Genomic DNA, 19701 nt, shown 5'->3' on the forward strand with positions numbered 1-19701 from the left:
TTATTTTAATTTGAGTTGATCGAATATGTACAAATAAATGTCAGATGTAAGGAATCCGGTGCCTTACCGTGTAATATAGAACACATTCTGTTTGGCAGTTTGTGGTGAAATGAGTTGGACCTTCAATTTTATGTCAAACATAAAGGTGTATTTGAGAATCACTTTGATAAAAATAAATCTTTTCAGATTTTGTTAATTCTTCCCAAGCGCCTCTTATTGAGTTTATAGAGGCTATAGTTTTTCCCAGATCTCTAACATAATAGACCATCGTACTTACTTAATAGTACCTACTTGTTTATTATTTTCCAATAAGAGGTTTCATATAAAATAGCCTGATAAGTTATTGAGACACGCATCCACGAGTGTTTAAACCAGTCATGGAAAATTGCATGAAAAGTGGCAGACTTTTGGGTGATAATGACATATCTTCCTCCTGTAATGAAATAAACATATCGATTTTTGTTTCTTAAGATATCAACACTAAATTAATTTTCTTACGGCAAACCATTAAGAAAAACATGATACTTAAAGCTAAAACTTTTAATTCGTTGGGGTAGGAATCTTAAAGTAAAAATACCTTTACCTATTTTTGTTTTTCACATCATCTGAGAATTGTATGTTATACTCTTCTCTTACCTACCAGCCACTAAAATATCACGCTCAAGGCAGAATTTCGGTTATATTTTATCAAAAGAACCTTCTGGGCCGTAATCAAATTAACAAACAGCCGCCGGAATGAAAACCACATCACTCAAGGGAATTTGCTGCCACTCTCAATCCAATGGTTTGCATGGAATAATAATAATTAAAAGAATTACTTTTTACACTTATTTGACAATGGACGTCTTTTTTTTGGGTTTATGACACAAAATTCTCCAGGCGAGTGATCAATCTTAAATTTTCACCGCTTATGTCAGGCTAACAGAAGCTAACACGTACCTATACTCTCCGATACGATACCTCCTGTATTGTTGTTCTTCCTGTAATACTCGTATAGAATGTTGTATATAGCCCCCCTCCTGTGGGACACGCTCACTACACATACAACAACAACTGAACTGAAGCGGATTGGAATATCAAAAGTTGTTGACATCTAAACCATACCGAATTGTCGTTGTCCCGAAACCATGGTCCATACTGTACTCTGCCTAGAAAGTTGCCAAAAAAAAACAACAACAACAGCAAAGTATTTCCAACTTCCAGAATAAAAGGCATATATACAAAAATGAAAAAAAAAAGAAAAGACTAAATAAATTTGTGTTCGACGAAAAATATCCTGTGTGTGTAATACTGGTCCTGGGAGAATTTGTGGCACTTTTACAAAAGTAGGCAGGTCCCCGTGAACGGACATTGAATTACATATACACCTCATCCATCTTGCTGTCTGTCAAAGTTTAGCGGGAGATGAGACCCTTTTCGAATATTTTTCTATACTTTCCATTCGGTCTTTTGTTTGTTGTCTTTCGACAGCAAAGACGCGACGGACGATATGTACATCACCATTGTAAGTGGGTAACACTAAATGCAGTATTTTACATAGAAATTTACACGAAATCTTTGTCATGAAAATTAAAGTGAACGTAGTTTTCATTATTTATACATTTAAAAATATGATACGGGTTAGTTTTGATTCGACAATAACAAAATCGCAGATGTCCTTTGGTGATGAAGGTTTCAAGGTGTCTTGAATGATTAAATGTCAAGATAAGCACTTTTAGGTTTCTTAGAAGGTATGTGATGAGTACTTTGGAAAGTAAGACTGATGTCATTATTGAAACAAAAATAAAACATGGTAAATGTCCTTGTTTTCGAATTTATGTTAATCGTAATTACCGCTAACTAAAATAATGTTGGTACGATTTTATTTTCACTTCTTATTTTCTGGCATCAATATTTTAATTGCAAGAGCGAAATGTATTAATATTCAAAAATTAGATTCAATTCGTTTACTTAAGAAAGTGTGTACATGTACAGTGTACTTATCTTCATTTATACCAAAAAAGTTTCACTGTCAAACGAATTCTTAAAATTTAGTTTTTAATTTTTTAATAATACTCAATGTGTTTAGATGTTATTATAATTTAAAAAAATAATTGAATATGTGCAGTTTTTTATGAATTTAAAATTATTTAATGAAAAACAAAAAACAATCGTAAAACAGAAACTGGCATGCATTAAAAATTGATGCTTAAGCTGTAGGTTTTTAATAAATAAAGCTGTACATTTAATTTTGAAATAAAATATTAAAATCTTACATTTTCACCACTCTTATAAGTTTTTTGTAAGGATTTTAAATAAGGAAACTATAATTTTTATAAAAATTTGTACACACAATAATTTTCGTCCTATAAATTTATTTCAAATGTAATTTAATTTTTTGTTTTGGAAAATATTTATTTTTTCTTCAGTTCTTTGAATTAATTGCTTAAGCATTTTTGGTTTGTGAGATATTTCAGGTCAACTGATATTATAACAAAAGTCATCAACTTTCTTCTTTTTTCGTTTTTTATTTGCCCTAAGGTTTTTTGGAGAAACCCTAATGTGGGATGATTGAGGTATGTATAAAGTTTATATTGCAATTAAAAATGTTTGGATTAAGTTGATAAATACAGGTTTCGTGACGGATTTTTCAAGAAGGCCATAAAAAGCATATGGTTTCTTATGTCACATGACAGGATCTAAGTTTAATTGTAAGACCTTTTAAAGTAAAGAGAATAACAACAAATTGTATGGTTTAGGTAAATACTGGTTTCATTTAATGGATTAAAATATCGTGGTGTATGGATTCATACCAGTGTTGTCTGATAATTTGAGCAGGACCGTTTTATATGGCTTCAATAATTTCCTCAGTTTTTGTTTGGTATTGCCATCCTCCTTCGTAGACCTTTCTTGAAGCCATCTCCACACGTTTTCCAGGTCAGGAGAATATGGGGGCCATTGTAATAGCTTTACATTTTGCCCATGAATCCAGGCTTTTGTTATCCGTGCGGTATGTATTGGTGGATTATTCTTGAAGTTATTTTCTGCAAAACAAAGTGTATTCGGCATCGATATCTTTACTTATTCTTGAGTTCTATAAAGGACGATCAAAGTACTGGGTTATCCATTTGCAGTTTCGAAAGTGTGATTTACTACATCATTTAAATTACCACCATGCGAATTGTTCCAATTATCAATCCTTCTGAGGTAATTTTCGACTTTTTTACCCATATTGGGCGGTATCTCTACCATAACTTAAAAATTTTGGTTTTTATGTGCTCAAGAGTTGAAGGTTTATCTGCATAAACACGGTCTTTTGCGTAGGCCCCCAAAGAAAGGGCAGCGATGTAAAATCGCATGATCTTAATATTCAGCTGATATCCCCACGACGAGAACCCTTCTTGATGAAACCACACATTCTCCAAGTCGTAGTCTTTAATAACAGGCAAAAAATAGTCCGTTATCATATGACCAAAACACTCCGAATTGACGGTGACATTCGTTCCATCATCGTTTTAGAATAAATAAGCTCCAATCACACCTCCGGATAAAAGAGCGCACCAAACAGTAACTTTTTATGAATGTAATTGCCTCTCTTCAATTACTTGAGGATTCTCAGAACACCAAATACGACAATTTTGTTTATTAACTTACCCACCGAGTGAGAAATGTGCCTCGTCGCTGAAGAAGATTTTGTTCGAAAAATCGCCGTCCACCGCCCTGTTGTCCAACCACCCGTTGGACGTATCTAAGATGTTGTGAATGGTCAACTGGCTTCAATTGTTATTTGAGCTGGATTTTATATTAATGAAGTTGTATATCCAAATGCGGAATACGCCATAATGTGTCGTTAGACAGTCCTAATTCCTGAGAACGACGAGGAATCGACACAGTCAGAGCAACACTTACAGTAGCGAAATTTCCATTTTATAAAATGTTAGACTTTTAACTTAGTTTGACAGATTTCAAATTCCAGCCCTAATTTTTGAAACACCAAAATGGATAACCCGTTATTTTGAAGGTACAACTATGGGTGTAAACACGTACAAACACACATCTTTCAAAAAAGACCAAGAATTTAGATTCTAGGACCTCGACGTTGATAAACGTTGAGAAATGTCAAAAATCGATTAAAATATATTTATATGGAAATTTAAAAACTTTTGAATGTTGGTAGATAATAAAAAAAATATAAAAAAAAGAGGATGCGACCCACACTGATAACTTCCCATTCCGTCTGTCGATATGTCCTGCTTAAAAGTTTGTCTATATGTACTCGTATCAATTTTTACCAAATTTGCGTACTATTTTTTATGAAAAAACGGACTGTTGGATTTTTATATAAAAAATACTGAATATCGAAAACAATATTTTCTGTGAAATAAAATAAGTTTGAAGCCAATATTTCAAATTATTGAAAAGATATTTTAGTCAAAAATCAATTTTTACCAACTTTTGTTAAATTTTGTTTAGGTTTTTAATTTTTTGTACAAAAACTGTCAATTCGATTTTTTCCAAAATTTTACTGAATGTTAACAACAATATTTTTTGAAAGGTATTTAGGGTTAACCAAAATGTTCACCTTTTTCAAACTGCCAATGTAAAAAAACCACCTACGCAATTTTTTTGAGATCCAACCAAAATGTTCATCTTTTTCAAACAGCTATGGTAAAAAAAACGACAAACGCAATTTTTTTGAGATCCCTTTCTGCATCTTTTTGCCTTTTTATCTGTATGAAAAAATTTATTTGAAACCGATATCTCTTCTGGTTCTTGAGCTATGGACGACAAGAAAAAACGTGGCGAACGTACGGACGTTCGAACGTACGTACACACGCACGCACAGACATCTTTCTAAAAATCTTATATTTTGACTCTAGGGACTTTGAAACGTCGAGAAATGTCAAAATTTTCAATTTGACAAATCGGACCCATTATAATAACTTCCTATGGGAAGTTAAAAAATATCGAAACCAACAAGAGATATAAAAATCCTTTTGAAGAAGATTTCACTTGCATAAAAATATGTTTTTTTTTTTTTTTTTGGAAAATTCAGACCCAGTTTTTTTTTTTTTGTTATTGTGCTTCATCGATATCTCATACACTTTCTACAGTCTTTGACAATTTTATAATGGGAGTAAATTGCTGCGACATTTTTAATTCCTACGATTTCGAGCTCAACTTCAAAAATTTTGGACCGGTAAATATATGTCTTTTTTTAACATTTTAGAAGTTTGAGGGAAAGAAATAAATCACATTTAAGTATATGCATAGATCTTGCAAATTGATAATAAAACCTCAAATTGTTGTCTTGAATCATATAATAAGCATAGGTAGGTATTGAAATCGACAACTTAACTTTCTATTATCAATTATCATATCATACATATGGCTCCAAAAAAATATGTGTAGTTCAACAAAATTAGCCTTAGTTTCAATCAGCACAAATTCTTTGACAAAATTTGTATATTAAGCTTCATATTTTAATCCAAATCACTACAATGTGAGAGCAATATCCAAGTTATACCAACAACTGAATATTTGTAGGTAGATAAGCACATAAATATTATATCATTTTGTTGAACTTGAATTACTACAATCCATCTGACTCACTTTCCTTCATGAACTTACAATTGAATTTTGAAAACTTTACTCAACTCTACCACACCAATGAAAAATACAAAATCAAGTTTAAGTGGTCTTTCCTCTCAAGTGTGTCTAAAGAGGGGAATAAATGTATAAAAGGTATATGCTTGATCTTGATTAGGTATCATTAGCAACTTCTCCATTCAACGGAAAGTATCTTATTATTAATTTCATCAAAAAATGGCATTCAAAGTAAGAATCCTATACTGAAAGAATAATCCTTTAAGAAATATTCTAATACTTTGTGTTTTTGTAATTTTAGTTGATTGTTGCTCTTGCATTCGTTGCTGTGGCCAGCGCTGGACTCATTCCCGTTCACCAGGAATACCATGCTGCTCAACCCGTGCTGATCAAGTCCCACGAATCTCACGATCCTCATCCACAATACCAGTTCTCTTATGCTGTGAATGATGCTTCTACAGGAGATGTGAAGAACCAAATCGAGACCCGTGATGGAGATCTTGTCCAAGGAGAATACTCCCTCATCGATTCCGATGGCCACAAGAGGACTGTCCAATACACTGCTGACTCCGTTCATGGATTCAATGCTGTTGTCCACCGTGAGCCACTCGGACATGTTGTAAAGGCTGTCCATTCTGCTCCAGTTGCTTATGCTGCTGCTCCAGCTCTCATCAAGTCAGCTCCTGTGGCCTATGCTGCTGCCCCAACTCTGGTGAAATCAGCTCATCTTGGTTATGCTGCACCAACCGCGTACACTCAGACTTATGCTGCTGCTCCAGTTGCTTACTCCCATGCACCAGCTGCCTACACAACCCAGACCTTGGTGAAGTCAAGCCCAATCTCATATGCTGCTCCAGCTTATGCCTACCATCATTAAGGAATTGTTAAAAGTTTACTTGTTGCCTGATGCCAAATGTTTGATGAAATTCAATGTTAATAAAAAACTATTTAATACGAACAATATTTTTAATTAGTTAAAAAAGATAACTATTCAAATTTCAAAACAACGTTGCTGTTATGGCTCATTGATTCAAAATGCACATATTTTTGATGAACACAGTGAATTGAAACACAGCATATTTCTTGTGGGAATGTGTGTGTATCATTTCGGGCCACAAATATGCGGAAAAGGTTTTAGAAAAGAACAAAACAACAATTGCTTGCTCAACAACGATATTTAAGTCGGGAGATATCAAGAACATCAATTCTTACCAAATGTTCGTACTACTTTTTATGAAATAACAGTCTGTTGGATTTTTATTTAAAAAAAACTACGGAATATCGAAAACAATATTTTCTGTGAAACAGAAAGAGTTTGAAGACAATATTTTGAATTTGTAAAAAGATTTTTAAATCGAAAGTAAATTTTTACCAAGTTTTCGTAATGTTTTTTAAGTTTGTTATTTTTGGAATTTGTTGGAAGCCATAGTCTTAAGTTTTTGAATAGATATTTGAGTCGATAATGAATTTTTAGCAACTTTTATTAATTTTTTTGTTTAGGTTTTTATTTTATTTTCCAGATGTTAAAAATCTATTTTTAGTTGCAGAAAATTGTTTTGGAGATAAAACATTTTTCTTCAATTTTTTTGATTTATAAAAAACGTTTGTTGGATTTTTTCACAAAAATATAATGCTTTGGTAAGACGTTACAATATATTATATAAAATTTAATTCAAGTCTCTAGCGTTATTGGTTCGTGAGATATTTAGGGTTAACCAAAATGTTCACCTTTTTTTAAACTACACACAATTTTCTTGAGAGACCTTTCTGCATCTTTCTGCCTATATTACTTAATTTATTTGAAGTTAATATCTCTTCTGGTTTTTGAACTATGGCTGACGAAAAAAACGTCGTCGCGAACGTACGGACTAACGGACGTCAAAATTTTCAAATCGACAAATCAGACCTAATTCAATAATTTCCTATGGGAAGTTAACAAATTCACCTTTAAGCTGAGGCCCACAGGCTTGCTGACACATAACGCTTTTGCCCTTACGCATCGGTGTTTTTCCCGCATTAACCGTTAAACCTTTTTTTGCAGCTTCTGCTTCAATACTTATACAAAAGCCCCATTGACATCATGCTGAGTTCTTCCGATTATGTCATTGTCATCAGCATATGCTAGTAATTGGACAGACTTTTAAAATATAGTACCTCTAGTGTTGACGTCTGAGCTTTGCACTATTCTTTCAAGTACGATGTTAAAAAAAATCACATGACAGCGCATCACCTTGTCTAAAGCCTTTTTTGACATTGAATGGTTCTGTTAAGTTGTTTTTAACTTTTATGGAGCATCGCGAATTCTTCATGGTCTCAGCTCACTGTTTTTGAAGGGTTAAGAAGCAATTTATTTGAAACTGCCCATTTCTGAATATTAGCTAAATCATTGTTTATTTCGTTAACACAGCGGGCCTTACCAATAATAAATCGCTAAACACACGTTTAGGTATCGTTGAGTTAAATTTTAACAGCGAGTTAATTTTCGTGTATACTAATAACCAAAATAAACACGTCTTTTACTAATTAGCCTTCTATTACAATATCTACTACATTCTCTGTCAACAAGACAGCATTGAATTGACATAAGAAAAATTTGCAAACATAAACAAAAACATTTGATTAAAATTAAATTTGAAATGGATTCGGACGATACAATAATGGAAGATTTAAATATCTTGGAAGATGTGGCCGAAGCAAGGAGGCAAAAAGTTTATAAAAACAAAATTGAACCATTCTCGAAATATGACGATACAGAGTTTTATCTTGTAGCGGCTCCATCTGTCTCTTATTTGTTTCGGCGTCAATTCAAAGCCACTTGCCTGAAACGTTGTTGCAATATTTTGCCAGGCTATAGCTTTGGATTTTAATGATTTGCCATCATTTAGCTTGGAATCAATTATATCCGCAAGTGGTCTAGCTGCTTCGACCAGTAGCTCCTTCATTGCCATCGTCCAATTTGATGATCTGCTCCGTTTTTCAGCCATTTCTAAAATGATGAATATTTATAAGAACATAACAATTATATATTCAAAAAAGTATTATTCGACTTACTTTTTCATAAAATATTGCCAAGTACAATCAGCAGACAACAATCACAACAAATCTCAACTCTTGTGACCAAAAAGTATTTGTTGCGTATGCTGTCAAAATGACAGTGCAAACCATGGAGTTAAATTTAACTGTCCGTTTATAGTTGAGATTCCCAACAATAAAATTTAACTGAGCGTTAGCCCTTAACCTAACTATTAAAATGTTTATTGGTATGTCAAAATATTTAAAACCCAGTTAAATATTTAAGTGAGCTTTAATTTTGATTATTGGTAAGGCCCAGCAACTTAAGTTGCTCTGGTCACAAAAGTTGTAGATAATAAAATCATCTGCATACATATGTAAAGAAAAATGTTGAACAACATCAGGTTAGTCATTGATGAACATAGAGAACAACAGAGGTCCAAGAACTGAACCCTGAGGAACTCCGCTGTTCATATTATATTGACTGGATGTTTCGATGTCAGTTTGTATTGATTGACTTCTATTTTATAAATAGCTCTGAAAGAATTGAATGGCCGTATTTGAAAAATTGAATTCATTGCTTAACTTGGACAAAAGGATATGGTGACTATGCTATCAAACGCCTTTGAAAAGTCAAGCAGAACCATAATACCAATTTGTCCACGATCCTGAAATTCACGAAAATCTTTTGTGACCTTAAAAATAGCATATTCACAGCTAAGTTTAGAATGAAAGCCTGATTGCCATTTAGTTAAAGGGTTATGAAGTTCCAAGAAATTTATTTTTTGGTCAGCCAAAATTTTTTCTAGAACATTGCCGAAAAATGGAAGTAAACTTATTGGTTCAGTTGCATTATTAATCTTTTTAGGAATAGGTAAAACTATTGCACTTTTCCATTGCTCTGCGATCTCATTATTATAAATTGATGAATTAATTATGTGTAGTAGTGGTGCTATAATGACAGGTACAATAAAATTAATAAACTTTGGAGGGATGTTATCCGAACCTGCAGCATTAGAGTGAATCAAACTGATAGCAGTTATTAATTCACGAGACTCAACACAATTAAATTCGAAACATTATCATATTCACTGACATGCAAATCTCGTGTGGAGCTAGGCTTGGGTTGAACAAATGCAGACTTCAGCACTTGTGGGTCTAAGAAGCATTTACATGAGTTTTTTTTTCCCTAGTTACACCAATTTCCTTTAGGTTTCTTTCTATAACGAATAAGTCTTGTAGCTCTTGGACAAAACAGATAAGCAGTGTCCTAGCTACGATATTAAAACTGTCCTGTCCGATTTTAATGCCAAACTATGGTTGAATAATCGGGCATGCACGACACAACTTCCGATAACGGATTTAAGGTCAGGGTTTTTGCTTTGAGTCGTAATACAATACGCGTTTTCCACACCTCAACATCTAAAGGGTGTCCCAAAATTAACGTAAGATTTGAATTAAATAGAAAACGCCGTTTTTTGTCTTTTGATAGTTATATTTTTATTGACTCGTAAAGTACATAGGATAGGGTTATGTATGGAATAACACATCGGACAAATGGCCTCCACGGCTTTGCATGCACATGCGCACTCTTTTGTTGAAATTTTCCATGACCATTCTGCATAAATGTGGCTGAATTTCGTTGATGCAGCGTTGAATTTCCTCCTTTAATGCACGGGTGGTTGTGGGCTTGTTGACATAGACTTGTGATTTCAAATAACCCCATAAAAAGAAGTCTAATGGTGTTAAATCACACGATCTAGGAGGCCAAAACGAGAGAGTAAATTTCTCATGCAGTAATTGAATTGTTTCACGGGTTGTATGACATGTGGCACCGTCTTGTTGAAACCACATATTGGACACATCAATATCATCCAATTTTGGCAGAAAGAACTGTGTAATCATGTCGCGATATCGAGCACCAGTAACAGTCACTGCTTGACCAGGATCATTTTCAAAAAAATATGGCCCAATTATGCCTCCATATTTTGTATGAAATTTTCGAACTGCAGCCGCCAAGCTTTCACTATTTTTGAAATATTCTTTAATAATGAAGACACGTTGTTCTATCGTGTAACGCTCCATTTTTAATAACCCTATACTGTTAGATGTCACATTGCTTTCTTTTCAGGGTTGCCAACACTTCACTGCACAAATGGCGGCAAATTTAAATCTTGCGTTAATTTTGAGACACCCTTTACAAATGAATTTGGATTCCTACAGATCAATCTACCGTCAATCAGATTGACCAAATTGCGATCAACGATCATGGATGTCCAAACCTTCCGAGGAGATAACATCAATCAGCAAGATGCAATCAGAGAACCCGCCTCTGACGTGGTTCAAGCAGCCACCAACAAGAAACCCCTGGTTTGATGCGGAATGTCGGTAGGCAAATGCAGCTAAATAATAGACACGCGAAACTACGCCGTCCCTACATTGAATGACGTGCTCTTTGAGCAGAAGAGGAGCGAGGAACACCTACTTCTCAGAAGGAAAAAAGAGAGAGCACGAGAAGCGTGCGGTCGAGAATGTTATAAGAAGTTAAAAAACAGAAATAAAGTTCGAAAGATTTATGAGCAGTTGGAACGAAATTCAGAAGTACATAAACTTACAACCGAAGTCTGCAAACACGAAATTGGAAACATCACCACAGTTAGTGCAGAGGATATGGAAGAAGCACTTCTGCAGATTGTATAACTACGACGACGAACCGAATTCCGCTGTTAAGTATTCAATATAAAAAATTCAATATAGACAACGAAAGCCAACATTCTAGTCTTCCCGACCTAGACGAAGTTATATTGCCATATCTAAGCTGCATTCTAACAAAGCTGCCGATGCAAATGGCTTGAATGTCGAGCTCTTTATAGCAGATAGAGATAATTAAGACAGGATCATGTATCAACTTATCTGTAAGAAATGGTCGAAAAAAAGCATAACCGATGAATGGAACCTTAGTATTGTTTGCCCGATTCTGAAAAAAGGAGACCCTCTTAACTCAACCAACTATAGACGAATCATTCTACTTAACCACGCTTACAAAATCTTTTCTGCCGTAATATGTGAACATGTTGTGATGCAATATCAGATGCCATACGAAAAATATATGGTACACTTAGATCCTTAAGACCATCATATCACTTCCTGGGTGCAGATATAAAAAACATCTTGTTAAGAGTTTAATACTACCATTCTTTACTTATAACTCGTCTGTTTATCCCTATTAGGATTCAGAATGTAAGCGAAAATTAAATGTTGCTTTCAATGATTGCATTCGTTTCATTTTTGGCATACCGGGGTTCGTCAGTGTTTCTTATCTTCAAAATTCTCTTGTAGGTTTAAGCTTGGAAAACTATCTTAAACGTAAGAATGTGATTCTGCTTCACAACATAATTCATAAAAATTATCCGAGCTACTTCGAAGAACTACTTCGGTTTGCAAATTTATAGAGAGGCTAGTGGCTAATATTACTGCGCTTCTCACATACTATTGCAGAAAGATCGTTCTTCGTGTCTTTAGTTACTCTTCCAATCGAATTGCGGAGAAAAAACTCATCAATTTCGTTCAGGGAAATGGTATCTTTGTCTTTCTTAGCTTCTTTAAATTAACTCTAGATATTCTTTTTAATTTCAACTTTATGTACGTATTAAAATTAATTTTGTGTGTATAATTTATATTTTAACTATTCGTCAAACATGTGAACTTGGTAACTGTAAATTTCCATGCATCTAAAAAGATTCATTATCTTGTTGCATTTAGTAAATTCAATAAATAAATACAAATACTAATACAAAAATACAAATTTAAAATGATAAAATCCGTCAAATTACTGACATTTTCTATGACTTTTTGTTAGATTTCCATTTATAACCGCGACTTGTGAGCGTAAAGGCAATGGTTCCTTCACAATACATTCCAAATCTTGCAGAGTACAGTAATCCTGTTGGTACTCGTTTACAAGTGACAAATATGATTGGCGTATGATGTCAAATTATATAACATTTCCTGATATGATTATTAATGTACCACCAAAATTTTTCATCATTTTTAAGACATGTCTTAAAAAACTGGAACTAAAGCCCTTATAACGAGAAACGAATCGAACGTTCGACTTAAAGCGAACGTTTAAGGAATCCAATATAGAGCAAAATTAAGTTGGTTGAATTTATACCTTCGAATGGGTTAACATCTCTTTTTGTAAGAAAGTTGGCTTTAGAATTGAATATTGAAATGGTATTCACGAAATGAGTGATTTCAAAAACGTTCGCTTTCAGTTGAACTTTCGATACGCTTCTTGTAAAAAGAGCGTAAGTCTGATTAACCAAAATTGAACTAAAACACGCTTCGTAATGTTGACATGTTATGTATATTTACGTATTATTTTATTCACAAAGTGTTTTCTTTTTTATTCCGAAAGATATGAAAATTGTTTTTTTTTTATATTTTAATTCACTTACAGTAATAATATTAATTTTAAATACCATAAAAGATTTGATTTTCTGTACAAAAAAATTAAAAAAAAACGACAAAACGTGGTTCCAATTGCACCCGAATCACAAAGATTCAACTATTTATAATTAAACATTAAAAATAATAAAATTATATATTTATAAAGAAAAACAAAACTAACTTAATTTCTCTCTCTCTTCGTTTTATACACATAACATTATAGACCTCTAATAAAAATTACGTTTTTCAATATACAAAGCTTAAATACAATTTTAATTTAATATTTAAAATTAAAAAAGCACAATTTTGATTAAGATTTTGTTCATAAAATTAAACGAAATACAATTTTTTAATAATTATGTACAAAATGTTTTCTCTCTTAGATACACATTTTTATTAATTTCCATTTGAACTATTCTCCTAAGTTAATTAAATTATTTTTTATATTTTTGTTATATTTTATTAATTCTCGACGACTTAAGATTAAGAATCTACTTGGAGTAAACAATTTTAAATTAAATATAAAATATTGTATCTTGAATATTATTGTTGAACTTCTTGTTATACGTATAGATGAATTTATTATGAAATGTACATTAAATTAAATTAACTAACTTAATTGATAATATTCGGGGGCAAAGTCATTTGCTAAATTGCTAAGAAAATTAAAATCCGACGAACTATTCGAGTTCTCTACTAAGCCGGTGAGATTTGAATTTGTAACGGTCGAGGCGGCAGCCATGGGAAACGGCTGTACAGCGGTGTTCACGAAGTTTCCATTGACTGCCGTCCCCGGATGTATGTGCATTTGCTGCTGGTTCGTGGCCTGGATCTGGTGTGGATGGTGGGGAGGATGTGGATGGGAATGCTGCTCGTAGTAGCCGGGGAAATTGTAGTTTTCGCAGTGGTCCACCATATTTGTCGCTTGTGGACCTGTAGGCATGTAGTTTGTCGCATCGGCGGCGGTGTTGCTGTGGTATTCCGGATGTTGGGGCTGGTGGTGTGGATGGTGATGGAAGGCGTTCTCGTAGTATCCGGTGGTTTGGGTCTTCGGGTCGTGGTAGTAGTTGCCGCTCGAATTCATAGATGCCGTCGCTGAGTCGTAATCATTGTGGTTGTAGCCATAGCTGTGGTTGGGGTATGGGGTAGTGACGCAGTTCGGGTCTTGCCCATGATAGTAATTTGAATTTTGTTGTGGATGGTAATTGGAGTGTGGAGGTGGCGGTTTGGTTTGAAAGTCATGGATTTTGAGTGAACTCATTTCTGGTGATTTGATAACGTTCGGATGTTGTTGTTGTTGCAGGTGTTGCTGGTGATGGACAAAATCTGGAACGACTCCCACAGCTGCTCCACCGTTGTGCGTTGGAGTGTTAAGTTGCACTTTTTGGGTTTGATGATGGGCAGCGAATTCAATTTCATATTTTCCATAGTAGTCTTGATGTTGTTGCTGCTGCTGTTGATGCTGTTGGTGTTGCTGTTGTTGGGCAGCTATCGCATGCGGAGATTGGTGAATTGGTGTTGTGGACTGTTTTTGCTGCGGATAATATCCGGGAAAATAGTTGGTATCGTGAAGTGAGTTGTTTGCGGAATGATTTGCTTGATATCGACCTTTCTTGGTTGTAGCTGGGAGCGAAGTTGAAACTGGTACTTGGGATGGACCAGTCGCAACCAAGCCTGAATGTGATCCTTGATTCGAAATACCACCACTGCTGGCGTCAGAGTCCCTACGATAGACTTCGTAGCTACTAAATGGTGAATGCTTCGTGGAAGTGGATACAGCCTCTTTTTTGACAATCTGTTTGAAAGGAAACAAAATGAGGATTTTTAGTTTAGATAAAAGTAAAAAGGAAAAGTGTGATCTTAAAAAAATAGTCATGAACTATTATTCTTAAAGTAATCAGAAAATACAGAACAAAATTTTTTCTAATTCCATATTTTAGCTGATGTTCTTCGGATTTAATTTATCTATGGTTTTGAGGTTAACAATACAACAATTATCAAAATAAAGAATTAAATATCTGGTTAATATTTCCCTAAAAAAAATGTTGAAAATATTGCAAAACTAAGTGTTTGCTTACACCACGGAAAAAAATTTATTGAATGTTTTCCTTATTATTACGTTATACTTGGTAAGATCCTTACATTTTATATTTATTTTGAATCTATTGAAACAAATACAACTAATTGATTTATCAGAATTTGCGTCCAAAGAATGAAAAGGAACACACGTCAGAATGTAACGTCTTTTCTCGTTTCAAGCAACTTTTAATGTCCTTTTTGTCGTTACTAAATTTAAGAGAAAAGTAGAAAATAAAATAGTGTTTTCAGTTCGATTCATTAAGATTCGATCCACACTGAGTATTTATTATGCGTTTCGGTCTGTCGACATTTCTAAGAGTTTAACAAAATACTAATAGTGTAAAAAATAGAAAAGTTTGAAGCCAGTATTCCTTTTTATTCTCAAGAGACTTGATTCAAAAACTAATTTTTATCAGCTTTTTGTTGGTTGTGTAGATTTTCGTGTTTTCCTAAAATATTTGTGACTTGAATTGTTCTACGAAATTAACTACAAATTACCAACAATATTTTGCAATTTGTTTTTAATTTCAAAATTTATTTTTGCTAACGTGATTTTAAGTAGAAACCCAACTTCTATCAATTATAGTAGCATTTCTAACAAAGAAAATTTAGCAAAGAATGAAATCATTTTATAGTCAATGCTTTCATTTATTTATCAGATATCTAGAATCGAACATCAATTTTTTACCAATTTTGCATACTATTTTTTTAGATCTTAATTTTTATGAAAACAAAGAGATTGTCGGATTTTTATTGAATGTCGAAAACAATATTTTCTATAATATAAAATTAGTACGAAGACAATATCTTAAACTTTTGAAAAGATATTTGAGTCGAAAATCATTTTTTACTAACTTTTAGTAAATTTTTGTAGGTTATTGTTAAAATTAGTTTAAAGCCAATATATTTAATTTAAATTTAAGAAAAATACCAACTTTTAGTATTGTTTCAGTTTTAGGTTTTTATTTTTTTATAAAAAGGCTGTCAATTTTAATTTTCTAAAAAATTTGCTAGATACCAAAAACGTTATTCATCGTTGCATATATTTGTTTTGGAGGTAAAATCATTTTATTGTTCAGTTTTTTTATTTATAAAATAGTTAAATTATTGTTGTTCAAACTTTTATACTCTAATAATTTTTCACGAACTATCACTTTAAATGCTTGGATGTTCGTTTTTAAATAAAAGGCATTGAGCAATTTAATAGTTAGCGAAACGAAAAGAAAATAAAAGATTTTTAGAGAGATGCCTGTGCGTATACGTCAGTACGTCCCTATACGTTCGAAAAGTTTTTTTAGGCGTCCATAGCTCAAAAACCAGTATGATAATAAAGCAGAAAGGACTCTCAACAAAATTGCGTATGAGGTTTTTTTTTACCATAGCAATTTAAGAAAAAAGGTGAAAATTTTGGTTAACCCATAATATCTCAAGACCCAAAATGAAAAAAATTCAATGAACGGTTTTTTTTACAAATCAAAAAAAAACTGAGGAAAAAAAATTTTGAGAAAAATCGAATAGACAATTTTTGTAAAAAAAAAATAAAAAACTAAAAAACAAATTAATTTAAGTAAGCGACAATTAATTTTCGACTTAAATAACTTTTCAAAACTTTTAGACATTGGCTTAAAACTAATTTTATTTTTTTTAAATAATGTTTTAAATATTCAGTAACATTTTGAGAAAAAAACGAGTTGACATAGTTTTTCTTAGAAAAAAATAAAAACCTACAAAAGTTGGTAAAAGATGAATTTCGACTCAAATATCGGAGAGTATGGCTTCCAACTTATTGTATCTTAAAAGAAAAATTGTTTTCAACATCCAGTAAAATTTTGAGGGAAATCATATTTGCAGTTTTTTTTATAAAAAAATAAATACCTAAAAAAACAGTACTCAAAGTTGGTAAGATTGATTTTCGACTCAAATATCTTTTCGAAAAATCGAGATTAGGCTTCAAATTAATTTTATTTTATAAAAATTATTGTTTTCAACTTCCAATAGAATTTTTAGAAAAATCGAATTGAAATTATGTGTACAAAAAATAAAAACCTAAAAAAAAACTTATTTTATCTCAAATAAAATACTGTTTTCAAATTTTTAATAAAAATCCAACAGTTAGTTTTTATCAAAAAAAAAAAAAATATAAAAATAGTTCTAAAGTTGGTAAAAATCTCGTTAAAAAAAAAAGATTTTGAAATCAAACAATTTTATCATATGCAAAATATTGTTAGTTATTTTTGAATTTGGAAGAATAATTTAACTGATAACTTTCTTAGCAAAACAAGAACAAAATCGATAGACGGGATGGGAAGTTATCAATGTGGGTCGCATCCCATCCGCTTTTTTAAATTGCTGTAGTAAGGAAAATAACACCCACTCGATTTGTGAAAGTATTTGAAGACGATTGCCTGTATATGAGATGAAGCCGACGAAAAAAGATTTCCCAAACGTAAGAACGTAGGTACACAGACATTTTTCTAAGAACCTTTGAATTAGATTAACAATTTTGCATTCGGCAAAAAGGACCGATAGCTTTTACTTCCTATGAAAAGTTGAAAACATATTTTCAAACATATTATTTGTATTGTTTCTTTATTTTGTATCCTTTTTGTTTTTTAAGTTCTCAATTTGCATTAAGTTAAATAGCTAATAGACTGAGCTCAAAAACAGTAGTATTCAAGTTTCATACAGCCAATTTTTTGACGAAGTTCTAAAATAGAAAAAAACTCGATCTAGTTTTTCTCGGTTTATCTATGGAACGCTATGTTAAAAATATAAAGAACTCGAGCATGTCTTCAGTTCTAATTATGTCTGTAGAACTTAGTTTAAGACAATTTTTAAGTTTTAGGAATTTTATATCTGAGTTTAATGGAACTGAGTTCTAACGTGTTTTTTTGATATTTTTGTAGCACTCCTTAGATAGTTCTGACTCGAAATTCTAACATTTTACGAACAAAATCAAAGAGTCTGTCAGTTTTCGTTGGAGCTTAAATTTGTTTTAGAATTTGTTTTTTGATATTTGGACTTTTATTCGAAATAAAAGCAAAGTAATTATTCAATGATAAAAGTTTCGTTTTCGTGTTTTATTAAATTTTGTTCGGATAAGTGTTATTTTGAACTATTATTTTTTTATAAATGAAAACATGCAAACATATTCTTGCTGCACTGCACATCTTTACTTGAACAAAGATCAAAATAAATTGATTTTATTTCCTTTTGTCTACTGTTTTCTGAAAATTCAAACAATTTATTGAGATATTAAATTCCTGCAATCTCTAGAACATCACATGATGCATGCAATTTAAATGATAGAAACTATTTTATTAATTTATTTCTAGAAATCGTGCGTGAGATGAAAAATTCAACAAAAATTGACAAAAGTTTAGTATTTTTGAGTAATTTTTCAGATGCACAAACGGTCATCTTGTCTTCTATAAACCCATTTATCTATACTTTGTTCTGGTCCATAGAAAAATTGACTATTTTATATTAGATGTTATTTTTCGGCATAATATAAATATCTCTTATGTCTATTTCTGCAGACTCAAAGAGTCAAAGTAGCAGTCATTGTAATCTCACCCATTGATATGGAATTTATGTAAAATGCCAATAAAAACATTGGTAAACCGAGTTCTAATATCCTAGACCCCCAAATTTGAAGGTCTAATAAATCAAAATTCTATCTCAGACTAAGTTTTTAATCAGAGTCCTAACGCTTAAGAACTTGATGGCTGAAACACAAACACGTTTCAGCTTCGGCTTCGCCTGATGTTTACAATGAAGCTTCGACCTCACGTTTTATTTTACAATATTAAGAAAATAAAGTAATGTTACGTAATGTGATTCCAAACGGAAGCTTTAATTCAAAGTTGCTGAACATTTGCTTTGTCTGACAGCTCAACAGCTGTCAACAAAAAAGTTGAAGGGAAGTTATTGAAATATACATACATACATATGTATATACAACAACTACATATATGTATATACAATTTTGTCTTGAAAATGTTTTATTTTTGTAGAACAGAAAATGAGTTTCTAAGAACTCCTCATAGATTGAAGAACTCATCAGATTGAGCTCCGGAACCCACCAACGTCTCTTAGTCTGGGCTTTTTCTTGTTCGATAGGCTGCGTAAGCTACTTCCGCAATAAATGTATCTTTTTTATTTCATACATATAAGAAATGTCTTTCAAAGCAACCTTGAAGCAGGCCGAAGCTGAAGTGTTTGTGTTTCATTCGTGATAAAAAAAATCAGTTAAAACACGATCGAGTTCTCATTTATCAAAAAAACCGAGTTTTGGAGACTAGAACTTTGTCAGAAAATTGGCTGTTACAGTTTTTTTCTTGGAACTTTAAATATTTATGAAAATAATCTATACATTTTTTTAATCTTCGATTTGATCCTGTCTTAAAAAAATAAATAAATTAGGTGGCTCTAAAGTCCTTTGAGAACTTGAGCCTAGCGACTTACAATTCTCAACCATTCCTTTGTGCGAGTAATGTTGTGAAAGATGGGGGTGGGGTCTAAAGTTTATATGCCGAACCCAAACGGCTATTTTGAGAAAGTACTTTTCAT

At 32.4% G+C, this 19701-nt stretch overlaps 2 protein-coding genes across 3 annotated transcripts in view; one reads left to right on the forward strand and one right to left on the reverse strand.

Annotated features, from left to right (window-relative positions):
* LOC129941087 (uncharacterized) overlaps positions 1–6547 on the forward strand; it is a 43181-nt gene extending 36634 nt beyond the window's left edge. The window contains exons 5-6 of the mRNA XM_056049635.1: positions 5804–5817; positions 5888–6547. Coding sequence (XP_055905610.1) covers positions 5804–5817; positions 5888–6463 — 590 coding nt within the window. The 3' untranslated portion in view covers positions 6464–6547. The remainder of the gene's footprint in view (positions 1–5803; positions 5818–5887) is intronic.
* Positions 6548–12948: 6401 nt separating this feature from the next.
* LOC129953647 (homeotic protein proboscipedia) overlaps positions 12949–19701 on the reverse strand; it is a 148552-nt gene continuing 141799 nt past the window's right edge. For both annotated transcript variants that reach the window (XM_056066969.1, XM_056066968.1), the window contains exon 7: positions 12949–14845. In XM_056066969.1, coding sequence (XP_055922944.1) covers positions 13661–14845 — 1185 coding nt within the window. In that variant the 3' untranslated portion in view covers positions 12949–13660. The remainder of the gene's footprint in view (positions 14846–19701) is intronic.

The sequence above is a fragment of the Eupeodes corollae genome, chromosome 1 (genome assembly GCF_945859685.1).
Source record: "Eupeodes corollae chromosome 1, idEupCoro1.1, whole genome shotgun sequence".
NCBI classification, from domain to species: Eukaryota; Metazoa; Arthropoda; class Insecta; order Diptera; family Syrphidae; genus Eupeodes; species Eupeodes corollae.